Consider the following 27658-nt stretch of genomic DNA (forward strand, 5'->3'; position numbering starts at 1 on the left):
GATTTTTGCTGAATAAAGACCACCCACACAAGTGCAGTGCAAAAGAGGTGCCTTTATTGAACCCTTGCAGGCAAAAATGTACTTTTGAATTGTAAATGACTTCATTTTCTGTGGTATTGCTCTTTGCAAACATACACAACTCTTACATAGAAAAATACAAGAGACTTTACTCTAGTTTTACATTGCAAAAATATCATTTAAAGTGTTAAGGCACATAGGTTACCATAGAATGGCCACAGTTCGAAGGGTTTTTTCAACAAACAAAAAAATACATTTTGGTTTGTGAGTTAGGAAGAGGTCATACACAAAGTGAACATTAGCATAACGTGACAGAATAAAACCAGGAGAATTAAACAAAACAATTAGGTACCAGTTACTACTGAATATGATTAAAACACATTAAGCTACTCGAGATGTAAAATGCCGTAATGAGGTATAGGAATTGGATAGCAGACAAGTGATCGTATTGTGGAATAAAATTGGACATTTCCCTACTGATTGCTGATTATTTTAGTCCTACCTGAACAAAGTGTTCTGTGTGGAATGGAATCACATATCCAAGTGATAATCAGGAAGGCCCTACACGTACATTTAACAAATTGTGAAGTTAATGAAATGAACCGACATGAGAAATGTAATAATGGTAAAAGGGTTTCACTGACTATGGTTAGATCCCCCCCCAATAATCCATGTGTTGAACGTTGAATGGAAGGCATTGCATTAACGGCATTGCTTCAAACGTTTATCAGATCCATTCCATGAGAAGTGAAAAGAGTGAACACAAATCAAATAAGTTGCAACTTCAGCCCCTTCCTTGGAGAATATTTCCTTTGTGAATCTTTACTGTGGTTTGCCCCTAACCTTGAAAGAATAATGAAATATAAGCAAATGAACTTGGAGACCTTTGTCAAAATGAAATATATATATATAGTGTGTGTAAAAGAAAAATCAATCATGGCCGTCAGTGATTGAGCTGTGAATGATGTTCAAGTTAGTGGCATTCTCTCTCAAACCCAGACGGTTTACAGATACCAGGTGATCTTCCATTGTGAATTGGGATTCATGAAATTTGGTCCCAATAGAAAAAAAAAAATGTTTTATCACATTGACAGAAGAAAAACAACATTGAGGCTAGAAAGAAGTAACTTGCTCTTCAACAATGTACTTTAAATTAGCATCAGCATCTATACTGTTAACTAAATACAATGCCCAGACATTTTCACAATATACTGAGGGTACAAAACATTAGGAACACCTGCTCTTTCCATGACAGACTGACCAGTTGAAAGCTATTTTCCCTTATTGTCACCTGTTAAATCCACTTCAAATCAGTGTAGATGCAGGGGAGAAGACAGGTTAACAAAGGAGTCTTAAGCCTAGAGGCAATTGAGACATGGATTGTGTATGTTGCCCATTCAGAGGGTGAATGGGCAACACCAAATATGGAAATGCCTTGAAAAACAGGGTATTGTAGTAGGTGCCAGGCACACTGGTTTGAGCGGGTCAAGAACTGCAACGCTGCTGGGGTTTTCACACTCAACAGTTTCCCGTGTGTATCAAGAATGGTCCACCACCCAAAGGACATCCAGCTAACTTGACAACTGTGGGAAGCATTGGGGTCAACATGGGCCAGCATCCCTGTGGAACGCTTTTGACACCATGTAGAGTTCATGTCCCCGACGAATTGAGGCTGTTCTGAGGGCAAAAGGGGGTGCAACTCAATATTAGGAAGGTGTTGCTAATGTTTTTTTTTACAATGTGTATATAATCTGTCTGTTTTTCTACACAAATCAAAAGACAAAATGGGATGAAGTTTATATAAAGAAAACTTAAGATTAGTCATTTTATACATAAGAATCTTCAATAAATTCACCTGGCAACCAAATAAATAATCCCAGCAATCAGAGAAACATTGTTGATTGCAACCTGAGTTGCCGTCGACCAGGAAGAGAGCTGGCTAAAGCGGTGTTATTGACGTCATAAGTCACTGTCCGACTGACCGTTCCGATCCGCATCCCACGGTTTCCTGTGACAACATAATGGGAACGTTGTTCCTTCACCAATCATCCCACTGGGCAAGAAATGTAGAAAAAAAGGCTGCTCTGTCCAGCCGTATGCATAAACGTGTCCTTATGAGAGGAGGTTCTTGTAGTCATTTTTTTATTAGCTGGGCACAAACGTGTGAGAGTAACTTTAGGTGGCACGTAGGTACCTGGACACTTCGGCAGCATCAGCTTTGGTCTCAATTTCAACCTAAACTGTCCCATTTAAGGCATAAAACTACTATCATCTCACGACAGGATGAACTGAACTCCAACGTGATATCCAAATTAAATAAGGGAGGAAAAGAAAAGCATTGGGGGGTGAGGGGGTCTGACTGCACAGCCAGTGTGCTGCTAAGTCTCCTCATCCCAGAGACAGAGCTGTTTGTGGGGGACATAGTAGGTGAATTGGTAGCCTTTGCTGCAGCTCTTGATGCCGCACTTGTAGGGGCTACCTTTGCCTGTGGTGTCGCGGTTGCGGCAGTACTTGAGCAGGCAGGGGTACCACTCCAGACGCAGGCTGAAGCTGCAGGAGCAGGGCTGCCACACGTCTCTCGTAGAGCGGCACGACAGCAGGACCGGGACCACGTCCACCGACTGGGGCAGGATCTCAAACACGGAGCCCTCCACTCCTACAGGTGCAGCAAGCAACATATTTGTGAGTCAATGCACTAATTAAGGTAGCCTGGTCCCAGATCTGTTTGTGCGGTCTTGCCAACACCCACTGTGACAATGACCATAGGATTTGGCAAGACGGCACAAACAGATCTGGGACTAGGCTAGTAATAAGGAGCTTTTTCATGCAAAAGAGTGCTGCTATCTCTATTCAATCACAGATGGTTCACCGTGCACTGCACTGACCATTAGGCTACATTTTTTTTAACAGTACATTATCTACGACTAGACACTGTTGACTTCATATAAACTAAAAGATACAGGGCTCTTCAGTCAGCTCTCATAAAAAAAATTAAAAACGATCACAAAAAGTGATTGCCTAAAGTTGAGCAAGAGAGCTATAGGAGCAAAACAGACTCTCAGAGAGAGAACGTTTCAGTTTACAGTCAATTGCGTAATCTTTTTCTACATTGTCAAATACTAATAGTGTTATTGAAGTAGAACTGGGCTAGTTTGGTAGTGTACATATAGAGCTAAAATGTATTGAGACCAAGGGTGGCCACTGAATTCCTGGAGGCCATAGTGTGTGCAGGCTTTTATTCCAGCTCAGCACTCCAGTCAATCATTCTTCACCGAGGGAGGGGCTGACCTCTCCAAATGAAAAAGAGAAGCTGGGAGGACAAAAATGAAAAGGCCATCTGCATATTTTATTCCACGTCCACACAAAGGTGGACTAATGTGCACCTTGTCTTGAGAAAGGCCACTAAGGCCAAAAACATTGACTGTGAACGATACTATTCCCCAGTGGTGGAAAAAGTACACAATTGTCATACTTGAATAGAACTAAAGATGCCGTAATAGAAAATGACTCAAGTAAAAGTCACCCAGTAAAATACTACTTGAGTAAAAGTCTAAAAAGTATTTGGTTTTAAATATACTTATGTTTCAAATGTCAATGTAATTGCTAAAATATACTTAAAGTATCAAAAGTAAAAGTATAAATAATTTCAAATTCCTTATATTAAGCAAACCAGGCCGCACCATTTGTATTTATTTACAGATAGCCACGGGGTGAGTCCACCTGATCAGAGGCAGTAGAGATGACCAGGGGTGTTCTCTTGGACACTTTCTGTCCTGCTAAGCATTCAAAATGTAAATGAGTACTTTTGGGTCTTAGGGAAAATTTATGGAGTAAAAAGTACATTATTTTCTTCAGGAATGTAGTGAAGTAAAAGTAGTCCAAAATATAAATAGTCAAATACATACCCCCACAAAAAACTACTTAAGTAGTACTTTAAAATATTTTTACACCACTGCAGATCACTTTTTATTATTTTCACCTAACAGACTCTTAAATGTATTTTTTGCTATTCGAGTATTGTTTGTTTGTATATCTCAACGTGCAATACTATTATGGCTTTAGCCAGAGGTTTTGCTTTGTCGTTTCTGATTTATTCTACAATTCAAACATGGCGATTATCCTAAACTCCCATTCCACCTACACCGAAAGACGTGGATGGAAATCTTCGTTTTCATATTGTGAACTTCAGCCATGAGCAACTGAACAGGTGATGTGCCCGAAAATCTCCAACCTGGCAGAACCCCCCCCCCCCCCCTTCTAATTTCCTTAATTCTGTGGCTAGAGTCAAATACTTTCTATAGAACAAACTTCACGTCAGGCAACAGAATTCATAAATGCTTATTATATTAAACATAGAGGGAGTAATATGTTGGCAAGCAATAAACATTTCAGAACAATTATAGCGGAATTATCCTTCCACTTTAAAAAATACTAGTTGAATAAGACATGGGAGAGATGGCAAATTTTGGCAAAGAGATTGATTTATAGACTAATATAAATTAGTAGCGGATTTAGGTACGGGTGACATGGGCAGCCACCCACCGTAGCATCTTGCAGGGGGCGGCACGGGTGCCCCCGGGTGCTGAGGGGTGCCATACAAGCTAGAACCGCCACATACACTTGAAACAAATAGCCAAACCGAAAACTGCAGACAAAAAAAATGCTAAGATCAGTGAAATGTAGGCTAAACTGACAACGGTGTGAAGAGCAGAAATCTCAACTAGCAGGCAAGTCCCAGCAATGAAGAACGCGAAGGGGGGGGGGGGGGGATTCTGGCAGGGGGGACATTTTCCAGCACAGCACCAGCACCTGATATCACCTTTCCTACGGCAACAGCTGAGCCGCTCGGGGAAGGTACACAGTAAACACAGCTGAGACCGGTGTTAACTCCAACAAGCTGCGTGTTACATTAAGCCTGCTACGCTGTACACCCGTCCTGGCCCAAACACCACAAAGCAAGCTAAACAACTATGCCCAAACTGTGGTAAGACCAAAAGGAAGAATTCAAAAGCAGTGGATTGTGACATTTGTTTGTTCACAAAGTGTGGAAGTATCAACCCCTTTGTCATATGATGAAGCTGTAAAGTCTCAAAGTAACATTTTGCTTGTGTGGAATGTATGCTGTTTAAATGTGGTGCCAAACGTTGGGATGCCGGACACAAGCAGGGATGATGAGTGCAATCTAGAGGAGATCGTCGATGTATCAGCAGTGGGCACAGAAAAGGACATGTTTGACTGTTTCAACCAGAGAGGACTTCACTTTATCCATGTGAACGCAGAGCCTGCTGCCGAAATTAGAGGAACTCAAATTCCTTGCTTCTAAACACACGAGATGCAGTAGTTACTGCGACATCGTCCTCAATTGACCCATCCAACCATGAGGTTGAACTACCGTGTTCACAGCGTTCATAGAATTGACCGAAACGGTGGTGGCGTGTGTTTTTTTTACTAGGAATGATGTGCATTTTAACCCTCTTTCAGATCTGAAAATGGATGGTCTTGAGATTTCATGGGTAGATATACTTCTTCCTTAATGTCATCCTATACTTGGTGTGTTTTATCGGCGATTTTAATACAAATGTGCAGTTATCACCCAAGAAACGTACACTAGTAAATGCCCTGTATAACTTTAAAATCAGCTATTTGGACTAGAACAACTAATTGTTGAGCCAACCCAGGTGCGTATTGACAGTAAATCGACTTTGGATTTGATTATTGTATCAGATCAAGAGAATGTCTGCCAGTCAGGAGTCTTAAATATTGGTTTTAGTGATAATATGGTAACCTACTGTACCCGTAAGAAATCCATAATGCTGCTAGAGCTGGTAATATATTCATGAAGGTACGGTCTATGAAACAATCCTTAAAAAAAAACGTTATGTAGAGGTCCTGGGAATTTTGGATTGATCTCATGTACTAAACTGTGATGTTGATCAAGCTTGGTATCTTTTTAATGATCTGTTTGTCTGCACTCGACTCTGGCTTCGATGAAACAAAATCAAATCAAACAGCGGTCAGGGAAATGGATCACTTCCGAGATCTTAGACCTCATAAGGAAAAGGGATCGCTACCTGGCCAGATTCAGAAGGACAAATCTACAACAAGATTATGATGGTTATATTAACTGTAGAAACCAGGCAAGATACAAAATGGATAAGACCAAATCCCAACATTATAAAGATGCCGTTAATGACAACTTACATCAATCAGCCTTGTATACTTTAGAACTTTTTAAATGGACATTGGCTTAAAAACTCCCCCTGATGTTTTATGTTATGACCAGGCAAAAGGTTGCAAATTATTTTAAAACATTTTTTACCACTATAGCTTCATCTCTGGTTCAGAAGTTACCCTTCTGCTCTGGACACTATGGCCAGTCTTTCATTAACTACTTTTACCATAGCAACGGTCTCACAAATGATTTGTCTGAGCTGTGCTCATTAAGCATAAACAAAGCAACTGGGCTGGATAACCTTCCTGCACAATTCAAAGAATAGTGCTCGTGTCACTGCTAAAATGATAACATATTGTAAACCTTTATTAGTGGTGGTCCATTTCCCAAGGATCTCAAAACAGCCCGGGTGGTTCCACTCCACAAGAAGAGCAGTAAAACAAATGCAGGAAACTACAGGCCTGTGTCAATCCTCAGAACATCATCCAAAATGGTTGAGAGATTAGTTTTTAAAATCAACTTGAGGGATACCTTCTTGAGCACAAACTTATTTATGAACTACAATCTGGCTTTAGAACAGCTCATTCCACTGATACTTGTCGTATCCACATTAAGCAGGAAAGTGAGAAGGGGAACTATACAGGTATGGTCATGTTAGACTTGCAGGAAGCTGTTGACACTGTGGACCATAATATTCTCCTGATGAAACTGAAATGCATGGGTCTAAATGATGTAGCAGTGAACTGTTTTAAGTCTTATCTGACCAACAGAACACAAGTATGTAATGTTGTTGATGTGTCAGAGGCATTTGGAGTACTGCAGGGATCAATTTTAGGGCCTCTCTTATATACGTTAACGATATGCCAGATAAAGCAGGAGTTTGCACTTTACTGTATGCTGATGATTCAGCCATACTGGTATCAGGGAAGGATACAGTTTACATAGAGGAGACCCTGAGTTAAGGAATTGTATTTTGTTAGAGATTGGTTGTCTGACAAAAATTGTCACTACATTTGGTAAAAACTGAATCGATTTTGTTTGGAACAAAACAGATTGCTTAGGGCTGACAAGATAACAGTAAACTGTGCAGGCAAGGAGAGCGAATCTAAAACAAGTATCTTATCTTTGTGTCCCTAGATAAATCCCTTTCTGGAGACCTGATTGCTGCTGCTAAAAATTTTAAAAAATGGCAAACAAATTAAATTTACATCATAACACTAGATATTTTAACATTAAAGTTAAACTGCTCGTCTCAACCTTGATTCAGTGTCATGTTGATTATGCCTGCTCTGTTTGGTATAGTGGGCTATCAAAAAAGCTGAAAAAGAGAACACAGGTCTTGCAAAATAATGTTCAGGTATATGCTGAATGTCTCCCCTAGGACCCACATAGGGGTAGGGGAGTTCCTGAAGGTGGGCTTGTTGCCTTTGGAGTCCAGAGTGGACCAACTTAAATCATATGCTTGACATCTTGAACGATCACGCCCCAGGTTACATGAAACACATTGATATGGTCTATAACCAACACAGTCACAATACCAGAGCTTGTGTTATGTCTTGTAAAATCCCAAGAGTAAACAGTACTGCGAGGAGCACGTTTTTCCATATAGGAATTTGTCTATGGAATAGACTTCCCTTGGAGATCAAGCAAATAAAAAGTAAAAATAGCTCTAAAAAGCAGGCAAAGTTTAATTTAGTCATGGTCGTAATTGTAAGGGAAACCACTCCACTGACCCTTGTGCCCCCTACTGCTGGTCAGGTGTATTTATTTTAAGGATTGGTATGATGTGCAATCATTATCATACTCATCACTATCAAACGCTCCCTGAAACACTTCAGCGAGCAGGCCTTTCTAATCGACCTGGCCCGGGTATCCTGGAAGGATATCGACCTCATCCCGTAAAAGATGCCTGGTTGTTCTTTAAAAGTGCTTTCCTCACCAGCTTAAATAAGCATGCCCCATTCAAGAAATGTAGAACCAGGAACAGATATAGCCCTTGGTTCTCTCCAGACCTGACTGCCCTTAACCAACCCAAAAACATCCTGTGGTGTTCTGCAATAGCATCGAACAGCCCCTGTGAAATGCAACTTTTTAGGGAAGTTAGAAACCAATATACACAGGCAGTTAGAAAAGCCAAGGCTAGCTTTTTCAAGCAGAAATGTATTTCCTGCAACACAAACTCAAAAAAGTTCTGGGACATTGCAAAGTCCATGGAGAATAAGAGCACCTCCTCCCAACTGCCCACTGCACTGAGGATAGGAAACTCTGTCACCACCGATAAATCCACTATAATTGAGAATTTCAATAAGCATTTTTCCACGGCTGGCCATGCTTTCCACCTGGCCACCCCTACCCCAGTCAACAGCACCGCACCCCCCACAGCAATTCGCCCAAGCCTTCCCCATTTCTCCTTCTCCCAAATCCAGTCCGCTGATGTTCTGAAAGAGCTGCAAAATCAGCCGGGCTAGACAATCTGGACCCTTTCTTTCTAAAATTATCTGCTGAAATTGTTGCAACCCCCATTACTAGCCTGTTCAACCTCGTGTCGTCTGAGATTCCCAAAGATTGGAAAGCAGCTGCAGTCATCCCCCCTCTTCAAAAGGGGGGTGGGGGGGACACTCTTGACCCAAACTGCTACAGACCTATATCTATCCTACCCTGCCTTTCTAAGGTCTTCAAAAGCCAAGTTAACAAAAAGATCACCGACCATTTCGAATCCCACTGTACCTTCTCCGCTATACAATCTGGTTTCAGAGCTGGTCATGGGTGCACCTCAGCCACGCTCAAGGTTCTAAACAATAACTTAACCGCCATCAATAAGACAATACTGTGCAGCCGTATTCATTGACCTGGCCAAGGCTTTCGACTCTGTCAATCACAACATCCTAATCGGCAGAATCAACAGCCTTGGTTTTTTAAATGATTGCCTTGCCTGGTTCACCAACTACTTCTCTGACAGAGTTCAGTGTCAAATCTGAGGGCCTGTTGTACGGGCCTCTGGCAGTCTCTATGGGGGTGCCACAGGGTTCAATTCTTGGGCCGACTCTCTTCTCTGTATACATCAATGATGTCACTCTTGCTGCTGGTGAGTCTCTGATCCACCTCTACGCAGACGACACTATTCTGTATACTTCTGGTCCTTCTTTGGACACTGTGTTAACAACCCTCCAGATGAGAAGAACACCATCCCAAACATGAAGCATGGAGGTGGAAACATCATTCTTTGGAGATGCTTTTCTGCAAAGGGGACAGGACGACTGCACCGTATTGAGGGGAGGATGGATGGGGCCATGTATCGCGAGATCTTGGCCAACAACCTCCTTCCCTTAGCATTGAAGATGGGTCGTGGCTGGGTCTTCCAGCATGACAACGACCCGAAACACACAAGGTCTTGGAGGAAGGAAGCACAAGCGTCACACAAGGAAGCATCTCAAGGTCTTGGAGTGGCCTAGCCAGTCTCCAGACCTGAACCCAATAGAAAATCTTTCGAGGGAGCTGAAAGTCCGTATTGCCCAGCGAGAGCCCCGAAACCTGAAGGATCTGGAGAAGGTCTGTATAGAGGACTGGGCCAAAATCCCTGCTGCAGTGTGTGCAAACCTGGTCAAGAACTACAGGAAACGTATGATCTCTGTCATTGCAAACCAAGTTCTGTACCAAATATTAAGTTCTGCTTTTCCGATGTATCAAATACTTATGTCATCCAAGATGGCGTAGCAGTGTAGACGTGTTTTGTTTGTCCTCTCGTGTACTTTTGTATTTTTCATATTTTTTGTATATATTTCAACAACAAAAAATTCTCTCTTTTCGATTTTTAATTAGATTATACCTTCCGGTAACCTGCCTCACCCAATGTGATACGGAATCGCTATTATTTTTAACTTTAGAACACATTCAAGAACCTCCAGTAGCTAACCAGCTAATTAGCTACAAGCGATTTAGTCATTGTTAGCCACTGCTAGCGGCTTTTACCTTCTGCACAGATACCAGCCCTGTTCTTAGTCTGGATATTACTCGCCAATCTACCTGTATCGGACTGTCTCTCCACAACAACGCCGGATTCCTGCCGTAATCCCTGTGCCACTACTTCTAATCTTCACAGCTAGCTTGCACCCTCCGTGGCACCCAGTACCGAAGCTATCCCTGAGGCCCACGCCCCGGCCTAGTCAGCTGTTCACCCGAACCCCACTCATACACGGCTAGAGCCCAATACTCCACCGGATCCTTGCTGTAAACTCTGGACCTTGGCACCGGATCACCACTGCTACCGATTGGCTATAGTGGCTAACACCACTGCCACGAAGCTAGCACCAGTTATCCGTGAGCCAGGCACATCTCCCGGCTAGCAAACAAAATTCTACAATACCTCTTTCGCCATCTGGCTTGGATTCTCTGTTGACATGGCACCCAGACACATCACCACGTCTGGTCTGCCGACGAATACTCCATCCGCTGTGCCTTCAACCGGCCTCCGTCTGAGCAGACTCCCCTACCAACCCCGGGCTACTAAACACTGTGTCGCCCGCGTGCTAGCGTAGTGGCGGCTTCCCCGTTCCATCTACTGCTGCCCCCTGGACACTATGATCACTTGGCTACATAGCTGATGCCTGCTGGACTGTCCATTAATCACGGTACTCTATTCGGTTTATTTATGTTTTATCTGTCGAACCCAGCCGCAAACTCAGGCTCTGTGTGTAGTTAATCCGACCCCCTCTGCCTAGTCATCGCAATTTTACCTGCTGTTGTTGTGTTAGCTGACTAGCGGTTGTGGTCTCACCTGTTGTTTTAGCTAGCTCTCCCAATAAAGACCTGCGATTACTTTATGCCTTGCTGTATGTCTCTCTCAAATATCAATATGCCTTGTATACTGTTGTTCAGGTTAGTTATCATTGTTTTAGTTTACAACGGAGCCCCTAGTTCCACTCCTCATACCTCCTTTGTCCCACCTCCCACACATGCGGTGACCTCACCCATTATAACCAGCATGTCCAGAGATACAACCTCTCTTATCATCACCCAGTGCCTGGGCTTACCTCCGCTGTACCCGCACCCCACCATACCCGTCTGCACATTATGCCCTGAATATATTCTACCACGCCCATAAATCTGCTCCTTTTATTCCTTGTCCCAAACGCTCTAGGCGACCAGTTTTGATAGCCTTTAGCCGCACCTCATCCTACTCCTCCTCGGTTCCTCGGGTGATGTGGAGGTAAACCCAGGCCCTGCATGTCCCCAGGCACCCTCTTGTTGACTTCTGTGATCGAAAAAGCCTTGGTTTCATGCATGTCAACATCAGAAGCCTCCTCCCTAAGTTTGTTTTACTCACTGCTTTAGCACACTCTGCCAACCCTGATATCCTTGCCGTGTCTCAATCCTGGCTTAGGAAGGCTGTGAATTGATCGCCCCCCATCTAACTTCAGAGTTTGTTCTGTTAGGTGACCTAAACTGGCATATGCTTAACACCCCGGCAGTCCTACAATCTAAGCTAGATGCCCTCAATCTCACACAAATCATCGAGGAACCCACCAGGTACAACCCTAAATCCGTAAACATGGGCACCCTAATAAACATTATCCTGACCAACTTGCCCTCCAAATACACCTCTGCTATCTTCAATCAGGATCTCAGCGATCACTGCCTCATTGCCTGTATCCGCTACGGGTCCGCGGTCAAACGACCACCCCTCATCACTGTCAAACGCTCCCTAAAACACTTCTGCGAGCAGGCCTTTCTAATCGACCTGGCCCGGGTATCCTGGAAGGATATTGACCTCATGCCGTCAGTTGAGGATGCCTGGTCATTCTTTAAATGTAACTTCCTCACCATCTTAGACAAGCATGCTCCGTTCAAAAAATGCAAAACTAAGAACAGATACAGCCCTTGGTTCACTCCAGACCTGACTGCCCTCGACCAGCACAAAAACATCCTGTGGCGGACTGCAATAGTATCGAATAGTCCCTGCGATATGCAACTGTTCAGGGAAGTCAGGAACCATTACACGCAGTCAGTCAGGAAAGCAAAGGCCAGCTTTTTCAAGCAGAGATTTGCATCCTGTAGCTCTAACTCCAAAAAGTTCTGGGACACTAAAGTCCATAGAGAACAAGAGCACCTCCTCCCAGCTGCCCACTGCACTAAGGCTAGGTAACACGGTCACCACCGATAAATCCGTGATAATCGAAAACTTCAACAAGCATTTCTCAACGGCTGGCCATGCCTTCCTCCTGGCTACTCCAACCTCGACCAACAGCTCCCCCCCGCAGCTACTCGACCAAGCCTCCCTAGCTTCTCCTTTACCCAAATCTAGATAGCAGATGTTCTGAAAGAGCTGCAAAACTTGGACCCATACAAATCAGCTGGGCTTGAATCTGGACCCTCCATTTCTGAAACTGTCCGCCACCATTGTCGCAAGCCCTATTACCAGCCTGTTCAACCTCTCCTTCGTATCATCTGAGATCCCCAAGGATTGGAAAGCTGCCGTGGTCATCCCCCTCTTCAAAGGAGGAGACACCCTGGACCCAAACTGTTACAGACCTATATCCATCCTGCCCAGCCTATCTAAGGTCGCTGCCTGCACCCGCACACCCGACTAGCATCACCATCCTGGATGGTTCCGACCTAGAATATCTGGACATCTATAAGTACCTAGGTGTCTGGCTAGACTGCAAACTCTCCTTCCAGATTCATATCAAACATCTCCAATCCAAAATCAAATCTAGTCGGCTTTCTATTTCGCAACAAAGCCTCCTTCACTCACGCCGCCAAACTTACCCTAGTAAAACTGACTATACTACCGATCCTCGACTTCGGCGATGTCATCTACAAAATAGCTTCCAATACTCTACTCAGCAAACTGGATGCAGTTTATCACAGTGCCATCCGTTTTGTTACTAAAGCACGTTATACCACCCACCACTGCGACCTGTATGCTCTAGTCGGCTGGCCCTCGCTACATGTTCGTCGCCATACCCACTGGCTCCAGGTCATCTACAAGTCTATGCTAGGTAAAGCGCCGCCTTATCTCAGTTCACTGGTCACGATGGCAACACCCACCCGTAGCACATGCTCCAGCAGGCGTATCTCACTGATCATCCCTAAAGCCAAAACCTCATTTGGCCGCCTTTCCTTCCAGTTGTCTGCGACTGGAGCGAATTGCAAAAAATCTCTTAAGTTGGAGACTTATCTCCCTCGCCAACTTTAAACATCTGCTATCTGAGCAGCTAACCGATCGCTGCAGCTGTACATAGTCCATCGGTATATAGCCCACCCAATTTACCTACCTCATCCCCATACTGTTTTTATTTTATTTACTTTTCTGCTCTTTTGCACACCAGTATCTCTACCTGCACATGTTCATCTGATCATTTATCACTCCAGTGTTAATCTGCTAAATTATAATTATTCACTCCTATGGCCTATTTATTGCCTACCTCCTCATGCCTTTTGCACACAATGTATATAGATTATTTTTTTTCTACTATGTTGACTTGTTTATTGTTTACTCCATGTGTAACTTTTGTCTGTTCACACTGCTATGCTTTATCTTGGCCAGGTCGCTGTTGCAAATGAGAACTTGTTCTCAACTAGCCTACCTGGTTAAATAAAGGTGAAATAAATAAAAATGACCAAATTTAAAAATGTTACGCAATAAAATGCAAATTAATTACTTAAAAATCATACAATGTGATTTTCTGGACTCTCACAGTTGAAGTGTACCTATGATACAAATTACAGACCTCTACATGCTTTGTAAGTAGAAAAACCTGCAAAATCGGCAGTGTTTCAAATACTTGTTCTCCCCACTGTATATCTCACTTGTCACCCCCAAAGCCAATTCTTCCTTTGGTCGCCTCTCCTTCCAGTTCTCTGCTGCCAATGACTGGAACGAACTACAAAAATCTCTGAAACTGGAAACACTTATCTCCCTCACTAGCTTTAAGCACCAGCTGTCAGAGCAGCTCACAGATCACTGCACCTGTACATAGCCCATCTATAAATAGCCCAAACAACTACCGCTTCCCCTACTGTATTTATTTTGCTCCTTTGCACCCCAGTATTTCTACTTTGCACACTCATCTACTGTCAAATCTACCATTCCAGTGTTTTAATTGCTATATTGTATTTACTTTGCCACCATGGCCTATTTATTGCCTTTACCTCCCTTCTCACCTCATTTGCTCACATTGTATATAGACTTATTTTTCTACTGTATTATTGACTGTAGGTTTGTTTTACTCCATGTGTAACTCTGTTGTTATATGTGTCGAACTGCTTTGCTTTATCTCGGCCAGGTCGCAGTTGTTAATGAGAACTTGTTCTCAACTTGCCTACCTGGTTAAATAAAGGTGAAATAAAAAAAAACAATAAAAAATAGATTTAATGTTTTAATATGGTTGATCTTTAAGGTTAGGGAGAAGTGCAGTGAATAGTGCCACTTTTTAGGATGTCAATATAAATGAATATTTATGGTTGTTCGTAATGTTGTCTTGTATTTTAATCATTATGTGTTATTGTTTTTACCATTGAGGACCACTTTGGAAATAAGTGTTTTAATTAATACTTTCAAGCGATATCCTCTGGGTCCACATTGTGCATTTTGTTGTATATGTCACATATTCATTCTATTGACCTCTCTCCAGCCAATGTTTGACGTCCCTCTCCCGGGTGTAGATAGCCTCCCGGGCCTCGCTGCACATGTTGTGGATGTGGCTGCTGAGCTGCCAAGCCTGGCTCAGGTTCACTGCCACGTTCATGGTCAGCTGGTCCAGGCCCCGCCTCTCCTCCGCCATGCGAATGGATTGAGGGTTTTTCTGGTGGACCGCAGGACAAAGTCAGTCATGTCACCATGGTCACTTTATTTATCAAATGGGATAATGCTCATTCACTTCCCCTCCCACACTCCCAGCAAGGGTACCCACTGGCCTTATTTGTTATTCCCTGTACCCTTCCTTTGGCGTTATCACTGATCTGACATAGCAGGAATAGGTGGAAGCTACATAAGAACCACTTGCCAGCAAGTATCATGTTAGATCAGTGATTACCTGAAGGAGAGGAAGGATACACTTTCAACATATTCAAGCAAGGCAACTCAGAAAGTTAATTTCTCTGTTACTACTAGTGCACATGTAGCAGAGGAGGTTTGGATCCACTCTCATGCGTTGACTAAACAGAAATATTCAGGTCTCAGGCAAGTTAAGGCCTTTAACTCAGCAACTAACAGCCTTGAAGCACCTGAGACCTGGGTTCGAACCCCAGTGGGTGACACATACCTGTCTGAGTCGGGCCATGGACTCGCTGGGGATGAACTCATTGTGGTTGAGGTGCGAGATGAAGCACAGGGCCTGGTACTGGCTCTGGCCCCTCTCCAGCTCCCCAAGGATGAGCGCCCGGAAGATCTTCACATGCTGAAGGGGAGGGAAGGAGGGAGACCGATTGTGAGGCAGGGTAACTGCATAGGATCTGGGTCGTGTTCATTATGCACCATATGGAAGAAAACAAAACAAACAATTGAAACAGTGAGGGACTTCCTGGACTTGTCCAATAAGGAAGATTTTAATTTACCATTTTTAAAACGTTTTGCTCACATGGTGTGCTATACCGTTTTGGACCAGTATAGTAGGCTTGAAACAAGGTTGAAATGCAAGTTAAATAACTGAACCCTTCATTCTGCATCTGCACTGTTACACACTAAACCACATTAGAATGAGAGATTTGGAAATAAATTCACATTCAGTCTCCATTCACTAACACTGCTTATTTACAGTCAAATCGGTGCCCAAAGAGTTCTTCTTAATAAACTATAACACCCATAACTTCAAAAGATGAATCATCTCATTATACTCTTCATGTGAACGAAGTAGAAAAATGAAGATGTTGGAAGGAAGGTTTACCACGACTTTGTTGCTGTTGGCAACCGAACGAGAGATCTGGCTGCAGCCCCAAGGCCATAAAGAGAAGTTCCAGCCGAGGACAGCAAAGCCACAGACCTGTCTCCCCCATTCATCAGCTCTCCCTTCCCTGACGTGTCTCACACACACACACACACAGTCCGAGGAGAACCAGACAGCCCGCGGAGGGACTGCTCCGGGCACACTCAGGGTAATTACAGGAAAGCAGCACTGCTCTTCTCCTCTGAAACCAACATCATAGGGGAGGAACCCAGGCAGAGAGCAGCAGGGGGGTAGTACAAGGGGAGGACATGGTAATGCAGCCAAGGCTTCTCCAACCCCAGCATTGTGTTATGGCGGGTGTTAAGACTGGGTAACATCTATGTGTTACATTTAACATCCTGCTCTAAAGTATGCTGGAGACCTACTGTGTGTGAAGTTCATAAAATAAATGTTTTTTTTTTGCACTTTATTTTAAAACCATTTATGGCATTTTTGGAGTGGTTTCACTAACCCGGTAAAATGGCTATAATTTGTTAAAAACAAATAAGATGGACACAATACAACAGCACCAGTAGGATCATGGAGTAGTCCTAACTTTGGGCTGCAACAGAAGCTCCGTGCCAAGCCACACTAGGTTGGCACCCTCCCAGTCCCAGGCCTAACTGCCACAGCAACACTGTGCGCTCGAGAAGACAGACATTAGGTTACAGGATAAGTGAGAAAATGTGCAACCAATGATGGGCGGTGTCAGAAAATGGCTAAAAGGCAGTACCCCTGCTCATATGATGACAGAATGCAAACAAGCCATGTCAAGAGCAATGCACCATGCGAGAGTGTATTGAAACCTAAGCGATCAAAAGATAGATCCTACTTTTAAAAAATCTGGCAAGTGGGTTGGTCATGTTTTTTTTTAAATCAGTGCATTATGCAAATACCTTGTCAGCAAAGGCAAAGTTCTTTAGCAGCACATGGTGACTGAGCACAAGCTACTGGCCACCTCAAATCCATTTGCATAGATAGTCGGCTCCAATTCTCTCCCTACCATTTACCTCTGGCCCTAACCCTTTGACTTGATCTGTAAGGTGGAAAAAATATGATGGAAGCTCCACCTGATTTAGTTGTCCAGATTCGAACAGCTAAGGGGCTAGGGCCAAAGAGCTAATCGATCGATAGGAGCTCTGCACGTCAGAGACTGCAACTGGTGGTATCCACAGCTGCCCAAACCTAAAAGATTGACAATTAAAATGACAAAGATAACTCAACTCGTTGACACATCTGTGTGATAGGACTGTAACAACTGTACGGCTTGTCATTTTTATTCAAGCATTTTCATGTTTAAATATACCCCGAAACTGAAGTTTGTTTTGTACACTAGTCAGGAGAATCTGTAATAATTTTTTTAAATTAAATTTAAAAAAAAAATCAGGAGCTTTGTTCTATCAGAACCAGTAACTGGGTTTCTGTGAACAAGTTTTAAAAATGCAATCTGATTGGTACATCCATTTGAATTAATGATTTATACCCATTGATTATTGAAATAAGACTTATTCCTCATGAAACCCCATCAGAGCCCAAAATATAAGATTGATTGACTCCAATATTTGTAAAAAATAAAATAAATTAAAGTTCTAAAATGACATCATGTATGGTCTGTCCTTACAGCCATAGCCGTTTATGAATTTGAGTGGTTACATTTACATCCTTCAGCTTTTTACCAAAACTACATATTTGTGCTTTAAATTAAAATGTGCCAAGTGCTATGAGAAAACACGATAAAATAAGCCCATCTGCTAAAAGCAGAAATATGACCACATAATTATATAGAATTATGCGTTTTACCCAACATTCAGCAACATCCCTGACAAAATGAGTGTGTTACTTTGATCTAAAATGAACAGACATGTCTTCTCATTTGACATTCAGAAAATTAGCCTTTCATTTCCTAGGAGTCCAAGCCCATTTGTTATCTAATGTTTTAAAATGTCAGTGCAATGATTGGCACACTTAGTTGGTGTAGAGGAGCAGAGGAGTTTCCCTGATGAGACTGAAGATGACATAGCAAATGAACAGAAGTCAGACACTGGATTTCACAAGTGTTTTGTGGCTCTGGATAGTTCAATCAGTAATTTGGACATGCGGTTCCACACGATTGAAGCTATATGCGAGGAGTTTACACCAATTCAGTCATTTTCATAAATGTAAGTAACAGAAAATTTGGTTATCTTGCCATAAATTGAGAAAAAAAAGTACACCAAAGACCTCACATAATGATTTGAAAATGAAGTGCGATATTAAAGATGATATGGTGCCACTTTTTTCAGATGGTCTTCATCCTGTAGAGCTCCTAAATGCCATCCACAAGCTGCAGCTACAGAGCATTTTTGGAGAGGTGTGCGCTGCGACTCTGCTGTACAATGCCTGTAACAGTTGCTGGAGGCGAACGTTCCTTCAGTAAGCAGATTTTTTTTTTTTTTTTTTTTTAATAACTAAAATATCTACAATGTGCCAAGACAGGTTGAACAGCCTTGCCATCCTTTCAATTGAAAACCAGTTAGCCAGAAAGTTACAGCTTTACATACATAGAACGTATCTCTTAGTGTTGATTCTACAAGGTGCCTTGCTTTCCTTGTTGAGCTGTAGTCCAAAAAGGGAATATAGATGGGCTAAAACAAGCAGAAACCAGATCCATTGTCATAAAAATCAAATAAAAAAAAGGTCTAGTGTTGTGGAGCATTTGATTGTGAAAAGTTCAAAAGGTATTTGGCGTTACTGTGCCTGCCCTTTCCCCTCCTGCCTGTCTCTGACTGTGTTCCCCTCCTGCCTGTCTCTGACTGTGGGAACGACAGGAGACCTTTTTTATTATTAGCAGTGTTCAAAGCCCAACATCTGCCTGGCGACCCAGAGCAGAATAAAGACATCCGCTAGTGGACGAGGCCAGGAGGCAGTCCTCAGAGAGAGCAGCCCGGAGTAGAGGACAATGAGTATGGGAGAAAGGCTCTGTTTGTGCTGTGTAGCCAACAACCACAGGAGTGAGTTGGCTACAGCAACACAAAAAATAAAAATGGGAACAGGCTCTGAAAACAGCAGGCTAAAAATCGCCAAAACAGCAAACTTGGCCTAGAATAACAATGTAGCCCAAATGATTTTGCCACACCAAAACAAGGCTACTGTCAGAAAGCAGCTTGTCTTAAGAGAAAGAAACTAGACACCATTCTTCCTCCACACCTCCCTCTTTAGTGTGCATGCTGACTGTCTGCTAAACTCAAAAGATATTCTGAAGAAATGCCCTGCAGGTCCTGTGTATTGAGCAACTACCCATTTCTTATCTGTGGAGCAGATCTTCCACACAGGGATCAATACATGGTGGGAGTTGGAGTCCATATCCTTCCCATATGCAGTGCAGTAGTGGGACCTTACACAACTGCAGTGGATGGATTCACTGGATGGCCCCTGTGGTCCAAGAGTTCTAACCTTGTATGGCATCCACTCCTAAAACAACAACATTTCCTGGAAAAGGTGACACTGCTTGCCCGTTAAAAAAAGGCTGACAAGTTTGTGCAAGTGACAAAGTGGGATGGCCTCAGTAGAGCATAAGATCTGGTAAATGAGTCGACTTCGGACGCATTGCACACCGAACCCTACTTCAACGTTCACGAGGAAATGCTGAGAGAAATTTCACAGAATTCCCACACGAGCAACCGAATAACGTGTAAGCCACCCAGATAATAATGAAAAATTGGAAACAAAAAAGGTGCAATGGTAATTGTGCTGCAACGGGGTGTCCAAGTTTCCAACTACTTGTCCAAGGTTACTGGGAGATATGCGATGGCTATGAAAGGATAGAAAAAGGATGGGCAGCCGCCATACGGGTCAGAGATATATCGCAATGGGAGTCTGCTCATAAAAGGATAACCGCCGTGCTCGCTGCTCTTTACAAACAAGTGGGTGTGTGATAGAAATAAATCAATTCATCCCAAGAGTTGCTTACTGTTTGGGCGTATTCATAATGACCTTTTCTTTGAAGAGAGAATATCTAGACATAAGACAGCCGGCTGAGGGAGTTGTGAAACACAATACATTTATGAACACTGATAAAAGACTTAAGAGAGAGAGCTAATGTTCCCGTTCACACGACCGTGGCATTGTTGGTACAGGGGCATAGTAAATTTAAAGTGATAGTGTGTCAGGTATATTCCCAACATCTGTTGCTCATCTCAACCAGTGTGTATGTGTGAGACAAATAAGCAGCAATTATAGTATCGGTCACACATACAATGCATTTAGAATATATTCAGACCCTCGTCTTTATCCACATTTTATTACGTTACACTCAATTCGTCTAAAGGCCAGTTTTATTGCTTCTTTAAAATCCTCACAACCGTTTTCAGCTGTACTAACAATTGCAAAAGGGTTTTCGAATGATCAATTAGCCTTTTAAAATTATAAACTTGGAATAGTTTACAACGTGCCATTGGAACACAGGAGTGATGTGTCATGACGTGGTCCTTTTTGGGTATTCTCTCTCACACACACACTTATCTCAGGTTGTAAATTCCTGGAGGAGACCCTCTCCCCCGGGCCATGCAGAAAGAGACAGAGAGAACAAACGATTTCACATGGCGAACTCCTAAACGTAAGGGTATGACGAGTGTGTTTCATTTGGTGACCTCAGAGAGGGCAGGAAACACACATGACTATCTCTGAATATGTACATTTCTCAATTAGGGTGTTTGCATCTAATTCTTGTATAAAAATGAAACTATTTGTGAAAAGTTAACCAAGTCATCGGGCCCACCCCCGTGAGCACAGACATGATCTAGCGTCATGGAACAGCCCTTTTCTACTGTTACAAATAAAAAACCCTCCTGAAGAAATCCTTTTCAGACCACGCGTACCTCGATGGACACCGAGGGGGCACAAGTTGAGTTTAGACCACAAAAACCCCAGTTTAGGCGAAGGTTGTTGAATTCCTAACCATACCACGTGGAGCATTGGCTACACGGCTGTTAAACACTGAGACTATCGATCCCGACAGAATAAGAGCAAATCTTAGATATTAATTACTAGTCTGCAGCTAGAAATTATATCAACCTGGGATGCGAAGACCGACAAACGCTGAAACATCTATTCTATAAGAACATTTCTGAATGGTACTCTGAAGTATCCATTCTAACCACGAAAGACTTCAGGGAAGCAGAGGGAGAGAGACGCTCGGATGAACTTTCCAACAGAAGGGACTGACGATTCCAACAGAGACCACGATGACATACTGGTGCGTAAATATATTGATTGCGATTATTCCCGAATGAGTGATCGTTCAAGTGCAAAGGATTAGCATTTCAATTCATATAATTATCAACTGTATAGTGAGTGTCTTTCCCGCCCTTCTCAGTCCACACCCTTTGTCCGCCAAGCCGTCATATCGGCTTAGTCCACTAGGGAACCTCCCCTATCATTTCATTGTAACCATATCTACTGTGTTTGTTTATGCATTTTTGTTATTATTTAGTTAATCATTTATTTACTAAGACAATTTATGTATAGATAACTCATAGTAAAGCCTGGGGCTCGTGCAGATAACCAACAATTTACAATGTTTGGAATGAGACTAAACATGAGGTAAAGAATAATTCATTAATTAGAAGACTAATTGATCAGATGTTAAATATCTGAAGTTATATTAGGAAAATTATAACTTTATAATCTCAAGATTTTCCTTAGTGCCCCAACTTCCTAGTTAATTACATTTAAATGATTAGTTTAATCATGTAATAATAAGAGAATTGATTTGATAAAATAAGTCATCAAATTTAATGATGCCATAGACACGACAGATGGTTGCTGATAATGGGCCTCTGCACGCCTATGTAGATATTCCATTAAATCAGCCATTTCCAGCTGCAATAGTAATCTAACAGATTAACAATGTCTACACTGTATTTCTGGTCAATTTGATGTTATTTAATAATGGACAAAAGTGCTTTTCTTTCAAAAACAAGGACATTTCTAAGTGACCCGATACTTTTGAATGGTAGTGTACAGGTACATGATGTAATGACGCCACGTAAAAGGTTGCACTACACGTGTAACACAGCATTCCTAACCTAGCCCACAATGTCTGCTGTGTGGATCGAGCAGTCAACAAGTCGAGCAGGCATTCAAAAGAGGAAGAACATTTCAGCGAGAACTCAAAAAGGCAAAATCCATTAACGTCAAGATAATGGAAATCATTGCCCTTGACAATCAACCATTCTCGGTTGTGGGTAATGTTGGCTTTCACTGATTGGTCGAGCTCCGGTACATACTACCAAGTGCACTATTTTTCAAATGTTGCCCTACCGGAGTCACACAGTAATAGCATCACGACTGACATTTGGACCAGTAAAATATCAGCCCATGAGCATGCCAAGTCTGATAGCACAGTGGGTCGTTGAGGATTTCGTACTGAGGAAAGTCGTTTTGCATGCTCATGAATATGCTGGTTATCATACCGCTGCTGCCATTTCAATGGCACTTGAGAACATGTTTGAAACTTGCACACGCTAGCTAGCTCCACTCGAACAACTGACTTGAGAAATAAGCTCATCAACTGCGCCTGCAGAATACGCGATACTCTCGGTCATGGCATTGAAACGCCTGCTCAACAAAACTGCCAACACAGGCTGTGGACAAGCGATTCGGTGGCATTCTCTCTTTACTGTGTCGCCACCATGCTTGATGCTATGTACAAGGACCGCTACCTCGAGGCAGACAAGAAACAGGGTTTACGTGAAATGTTACATACACAGCTGAACAATATGGAAACGGACACAGTGACAGTGTGCACCGAGGAAGAGAAGCCACGGACAGAGAGAGCTGAAACTTCACTGCTTGACATGTATGATGAAATCCTGGTTGAGAATGAAACGACTGAACAAATGAACGACGAAACAGCACAGCAAGTAAGTGAAAGAAATAGGTTTTGATGATGTTTTACTGGTAATGGGGAAATAGTTAACTCTAAAAAAATAACTTTTTGGTCAGTGTGTGTGTGTGTGTAACCTTTAACTAGACAAGTCAGTCAAGAACAAATTCTTATTTACAATGGCGGCCTAGGCCTACCCCGGCCAAACCCGGACGACGCTGGGCCAATTGTGCGCCACCCTATGGGACTCCCAATCACAGCTGGATGTGATACAGCCTGGATTCGAACCAGGGTATACTTTAGTGTGTGTGTGTGTGTATATGAGTACATACCCCACCAGACAAGCCACTATGGTTTCGTTACAGTACCCAAACCAAAAATAGAGATTTAATGCGTTGCTCAGTTATGTATAGAGCCATGTCATCGTGGAATGCTCTGCCACCAGAGGTTACTCCGGCAAAAAGCAAAGTTTAGCTTAAAAAAAACAAAAAAACATATGGTATCCTCTATCTAAAGATCTAATTTAACCTTACTGTAAATAATATTACGTTCCCTTGTGTAAATAGTATGTTTGTTGTCTCCTGGTGTTTCCCCTATATACACTGAGGATACAAAAAAATTAAGAATACCTGCTCTTTCCATGATGGGTTCACCTGGTCAGTCTAGGTGAAAGATATGATCCCTTTAATCCACTACAATCAGTGTAGGTGAAGTGGAGGAGACGGGTTAAAGAAGGATTTATAGGTCGAGACATTGCGTATGTGTATGTGTGCCATTCAGAGTGCCAAAGGGCAAGATATTTAAGTGCCTTTGAAAGGGGTATGATAGTAGGTGCCAAGTGCACCGGTTTGTGTCAAGAACTGCAACCCTGCTGGGTATTTCCCCATGTCAAGAGTGGTCCACCACTCAAAGGACATCCAGCCAACTTGACAACTGTGGGAAGCATTGGAGTCAACATGGGCCAGCATGCCTGTGGAACGTTTTCAACACCTTGTAGAGTCCATGCCCCGACAAATTAAAGCTGTTTTGAGGGGACAGGGTATACTCAGCGTTTAGGGAATAAGGTGCCTTTTGGGACACAGCCAAGCTAGATCTGTGGTTCACATTCAAACTGTTGGGAAAGACCACAAACATTCTCTCACTGATGAGTGTGTGTGGGCCTGGCCTGCATCATCGTGACCATTCCAAGATATTTTTCCCCCTCAAAAATGTTAGACATTCCCAGTTGATTGTCTTCGAAAAGGTGGGACTGAAACTCTATTTTATTCCACCCGTGTCGTGGGCTGGAGAGTGAGGTTGTGCCCTGAAGTGAAACTCTGGAGAGATTTCGCTTTTCAGTCAAGGTAACAGTACACTTGTTTTCATATTAGGTCATCTTAGACTAGAGACTAAAAAATACAAGAATTAGGATAGGATGCCCTACTTCAGGGATCATCAACTTTTTTTGAGAGGATGGTCAGGGGGCCGGAACATAATTACAAATAATTTGTCAACTGCAAATTGACCGCAAGAAGCCCAAACTGATATAATATTTAACTAAATCAATATTTCAAACCTTGCTTACATTTGTACACAATCATATACTGTTTCTCTCTATTATGCGTGGGAATACTTTGGAACAGATTTCCAAAATTAAAATAACTTTTTAATAACTTTTTTTTTTTGCTGGTGTTTTTACAGTCCAACACACACACACACACACACACACACACACACACGTAATCATTATATATAAAAAATAAAACACCAGCGGGCCAAATTCGGTTGGGGTACCCTGCCCTACTTGTTTTAATGTAATCATTACCTTATCAGGTTGGCAAAAGCAATGTTATGATGGCTCTAGTTCTGTTATCGTAACTGCTACGTCTGGGTAATTCTGAATGTGCCACAACATTGGAGTTCAACGTAAAGCAGTGGTCTTTTGATTTTAGTAGAGAGACTTTGGCAATTGCATCTCCCTTTTTAGTCAAATTACATTTTGGGGAATCGGGGGCTACATTTTGGGGTCAAGTGCTTGCTTGAACATGGCAAATTAATATACACATTCCAGCTGTTTTCATGCAAATGGGGAATAAGAATAATCCATTCCTACAGATTGAGGTGTGGTTTGTTTGGTAGCCATATCATTTCGCCACGTGTCCATGTTCGTGTAAAATGTTCAGTTCATCCCCCCCTCTTCTTATCACGGAATGACTCATTCCGATTCTCATAGTTGTGCTGATCCCATAGATTACAGGACTCCTGTTCCCACAACCCATGCCAACTCATGGGGATTTTGGCATGAGGCTATGACTGATAAAAACAGCATCTACACACCTAGCTGGCTGGTCCCGTGAACAAACTCATTACAGCAACAAATCCATTCATATAGATCTACTCGGTCCATTTACTGCTACCCATTGTTTGATATGCCCTGTTTAAGAGCTTTCCTGTCCAGATGCGGATCCGAGCAGTAAATTCTTCCCATAAATACTTGAGATAGAGAGTTGAATGAGAACCACATGTAAACGGAATGGAGAGGCAGGCCTCCAAGTGGAACTGATCAAACAGAGAGGAAACCAAGAGGAAAGAGCCCTGTGCCTGTAGCTAATTTGGCTAAACAGGCTTCACCACCATGGTGTGATGTGCTCAGATGTGTCATCACCGATTTGGCAACGTGCCCGGCCTCTTTTAATCACAACATTTCCCATTTGATTTGTGAACCAAACCACAGATCAAAAAGGTCAGACATGCCCACTTAATCCTAGAAAATCTCCCCCTTCACTTCTTGCCAGGCTGTCAGTTTCTGTGGGACTGCAACAATCAGAGACGCATGCCTTTGGTCTGTGTCTGAGAGTAGTGCACAGTGACCAGAGGCACCCGGAGAACAGGCTGCATGTTTGCTGGTTCACATGTCACACTGAAGCAGTGAGTAGATCAGTGTTTCTCAACCTCTGGCCCATGAACCAGCACCAGTCCTGGAGATATTGCTGACGGGTCCCTTATGGTTAGCGGACAGTGGTTTAGTCTTAGTCGCTTATTTTGTGCTAGTTTTAATGTAGCCATTTGTTTAATGTAACTGGTCCTGCAAGAAAGAAGGACCATATATTTCCGGTCCCTGGCACAACCAAGTTTGTGAACCACTGGAGTAGATGGATGCCCTTGCTCTCCGACTAGGCCCTTCCGTGTTGATAGGACTGAGCAGGCTCAGAGTAAAATACATTGTTGAGTTGTATTGCAAAACAGTAAGAATAGCATTCCTAAACCGATCCTTACAAGTGAGAGTCTAATTCAATATTCAGTTTGTTGTGCCACCTCACATTATCCACTCATGCATGTTGAGGAATTTACCAGCATGAGGAGAGGAGGGCCTATGGCCAGGGAGTCAACTCATCAGCACTGAAATGACACAGGCTAGACTAACACGATTAGGCTATGGTGTACTGTTTTCTAAATGAGTTACATGGAGGTATAATAGTCTTCATTCAACATCTGCGTTACCGCTGATCAGGCTGGCAACATAGGTGGTCATTGGGCAATAACCCAACACAAAACAATGAGGGTGTGGGGCAAAACACATTTGGTACCGCTCACCTGTTTGAAGTCAGCGACAAACGTTATGAGAGTTCCATCTTCCTGTTTGAACTCAAGTGTGATGGAGTCTTTTTCACTGTCTGCTTCTAGAACTTCCTCTGTGATTTGTCCATCAGCTAAACGAACACGAACTTTCAGCTCTGAACAAAGTCCGAACGTTGTTAAGAATATTAGTGCCCAGAGAAATGCATTTATTCGAGCTGAAACCGGTGGAAAACAACTCCCAAACATTCCAGAAGACGCAGAACTGAACTTGACAGAGGAGAAATACTAAAGTCCAGGAGAAATCCAACCGTCTCTATTCAATATTAACAGATAATTATTTAGTAGCATTTCAGTTTCAACAGGTAGCCCCTTTGCGATCTATTCTTTGTAAAAAAATATATATATATATGAAATCCAACCAGTTGTTCGTCTTCCATGCTTTACGCTATAATTCATGCCGTGATTGATTTGATTGTGTACAAACATTAACGCGACTCGGGTGAATTGTCAAACGCATACAGTAACGTTAGGTAGGTAAACACACCTCGATCAAGAATTCAATCTCTGCTTTTCATTTCACAGCTAACGTTACTTTGTAACAACTAAAAAAAACTTTGACCCGCACGACTTCAATGCATATCAGAATCATGCGAGAACCACTCTCTCTCTTGATCGTACACACGGCACGTTGCTTCGTATTCTGCTTTCTGTTTTTATCCTCATATTATTTTTTCTTTTTTTTCTCCCATTCAGTCCCGTCACTTCCTTCGGTATCCAAACTACAGCAGAGTATTCTACTTGCATTGCCTCAAAACTTTCAGCGACGGCGCTGTGAATTCAACGAGCGTTGCAAACTTTTAAAGGCACAGCACCCTCGAAATGTAGCAGAAGGGGGTGTGATGATTTGGTTGTGATCCAACAAGAAAATCCAAGCTTGCACAATAATTATAGCATATGGTATGGTATAGGCCACAAGAGAAGGTAATTTTTATAATACCGTTTTTTGTTATTATGAAGCATTGTTGCCACTAGTGAACAAGAAGATAAACCTACCGCAGTTGCTATAATAGTTTGTGTGAATTTTTTTGTGTAAATATGATTATGGATTTGAATGAACCTAAT

General features: G+C 42.6%; 1 protein-coding gene across 1 annotated transcript; it reads right to left on the bottom strand.

The window, feature by feature from the left end:
- Positions 1 to 32: 32 nt before the first annotated feature.
- Positions 33 to 27369, bottom strand: oafa (OAF homolog a (Drosophila)). Its single transcript, XM_029673211.2, has 4 exons — positions 26552 to 27369; positions 15454 to 15588; positions 14814 to 14994; positions 33 to 2674 (listed from the first exon to the last, which is right to left on the bottom strand). Exons 1-4 carry the CDS (start codon positions 26780 to 26782, stop codon positions 2397 to 2399), a joined length of 825 nt encoding a protein of 274 aa, XP_029529071.1. The 5' UTR covers positions 26783 to 27369; the 3' UTR covers positions 33 to 2396.
- Positions 27370 to 27658: the final 289 nt, after the last annotated feature.

The sequence above is a fragment of the Oncorhynchus nerka genome, linkage group LG11 (assembly GCF_034236695.1).
Source record: "Oncorhynchus nerka isolate Pitt River linkage group LG11, Oner_Uvic_2.0, whole genome shotgun sequence".
Classification (NCBI taxonomy): Eukaryota; Metazoa; Chordata; class Actinopteri; order Salmoniformes; family Salmonidae; genus Oncorhynchus; species Oncorhynchus nerka.